Raw genomic sequence first — 1,776 nt, forward strand, 5'->3', positions numbered from 1 at the left:
TGGGCTATTCCATCAACATCAACTTCAAATAAAAAATTTATGATAGCAAACAATATTTCTTTGCAGTGACGTGTTTATAATTACAATATACAATCGTGATTGCTTCTTGAGAGCACAAATACAACTTTTAAATCAGTGCTGGAATTTACTTGCAACTTTCAGCCGATTTTCAGCTTGATTCTTGTCCCTTACCTCACTAACCTGCGTAGTCTAAAAGTTGTAAATAAATTCCAGCACTGCTTCAAATTATCAACATGTGCTGTTCAGAAACGAATAGGGAGTTTTTGCAATAACGTGAATCCAAATACGGTGAACGCTAAAGTCAAGTTATCTTTTCCTTAAAGTAATTGTTAAGAAGAAGATAATCTGATCTTAGCTTTCACCACATTTTTTAATAAACGGTATTGCAAAAATCTCCTATTATTACAAGAAGTAGATGAAAAAACCCTACTTTACCCTATATCCAACACTGAGTGAGTTTATAATGATGTCAAATTATTTTCTCTACCATTTATTGACTCAATTGTTCATAAGCCAATATAATACATACATCTTATAATACATGTTATAAAGAATGCTAATGTAAAGCATAATTATTACCATCTAGAAGAACCACTTTTTATTCTTCGTAACCATTGGGTAGAGCATTCATTTTAGGATTATGAAAAAGGCTGTGATTACCATCTCCCCAAGGAAATTTCTAAACATAATATATCATTAAAAAATAATATTAATTATAAAGGAAGTAAAAAGGGCTATATCTTAAAAGTTTATATCAATTTCTTACACTTTGGCATGCACATATATATATATATATATATATATATATATATATATATGCATATTTTGGTACCTTGGTTCTTATCCTTAAGTGTTCGTATGCGACAAATTCTGGCTGTTCATCATCATGATGTGCCTGATGATGCAAATAGCAATTAACCATAGCCAGAGCTATCACTGGGAAGCCTACGAAAAACGAAATCCTCTTCCACATCAATTGCGTTTGATCTGTAAAGTACACAGCGTTACTATTATGTAATGTTCATTGATAATTTATTTGACATTCTCCATATGTTTTCTTTTCATCTATAAAACATTGTACGCTATCATAACATTATTTAAATATAAAGACACTTCGTACTCAAGTCTTAATTAATAACAATAAATTTAACAAAAACGGTATTTTGTTGTAAAAAATATTCGTCAGTGTGCGATATTGTGCATACAAATACCATTGTATTTAAATATGTAAATAATATATTTAAAAAAAAATTATCAGTATTTCTCATTTATGTTCACCTGTAACGCCATGAGTATCACCAAATTTAGGAGCGGCCGTCGAATATTTTCTGGAAAAGGAGCGAGCAAACTTCATCCAAGAAGCCATTCTTATTCTTCTGCTGCTGTGCTCAGCTCAGCTGCTCTTACTTTGGTCAGAGAGAAACCTGAGAGGCCATGCCAGCCTTTTTCCTATTACCGTTGATACGCCCGTACACTACCGCCAGTATGTACATCCATTTTCGATTTGGGAACTATGGGACTACATCCATTTTCTATCACTGTCGATAAAATCGTATCGTCGAAAGTGAGAGTCCAGCAGTGGAATTCTGTAACTCGTTACGCAGTCGTTATGAGTTCGTAACGACAGTTGCGCAGCTTTTTTACCATATAAAATATTTGCGCGATTGTCGTTATGAGCACATAACGATCGCATAACGAGTTACAGAATTCCACTGCAGGAGCCGTATTCTGTACACGCCTACCGACAACTGTCGG

The 1,776-nt window shown here is 33.6% G+C and overlaps 1 protein-coding gene across 1 annotated transcript; it reads right to left on the minus strand.

Moving 5' to 3' along the window:
• Nucleotides 1-118: 118 nt before the first annotated feature.
• Nucleotides 119-1,429, minus strand: LOC108768009 (cytochrome c oxidase subunit 6A1, mitochondrial). The gene is made up of 3 exons (XM_018518204.1): nt 1,300-1,429; nt 854-1,008; nt 119-700 (listed from the first exon to the last, which is right to left on the minus strand). The coding sequence occupies exons 1-3, from the start codon at nt 1,385-1,387 to the stop codon at nt 620-622; spliced, it is 324 nt and encodes a 107-aa protein (XP_018373706.1). The 5' UTR covers nt 1,388-1,429; the 3' UTR covers nt 119-619.
• Between the last annotated feature and the right edge of the window lie 347 nt (nt 1,430-1,776).

Source organism: Trachymyrmex cornetzi, unplaced genomic scaffold (assembly GCF_001594075.2).
Source record: "Trachymyrmex cornetzi isolate Tcor2-1 unplaced genomic scaffold, Tcor1.1 scaffold745, whole genome shotgun sequence".
NCBI lineage: Eukaryota > Metazoa > Arthropoda > Insecta > Hymenoptera > Formicidae > Trachymyrmex > Trachymyrmex cornetzi.

Excerpts from the sequence above, each read along its gene's own strand:
- LOC108768009 (XM_018518204.1), bottom strand. The coding sequence starts at position 1,387 with ATGGCTTCTTGGATGAAGTTTGCTCGCTCCTTTTCCAGAAAATATTCG. Across the intron at positions 1,009-1,299 it reads TGATACTCATGGCGTTACAG|ATCAAACGCAATTGATGTGG; the intron begins GTGAACATAAAT and ends TGTACTTTACAG. Across the intron at positions 701-853 it reads ACTTAAGGATAAGAACCAAG|AAATTTCCTTGGGGAGATGG; the intron begins GTACCAAAATAT and ends TATTATGTTTAG.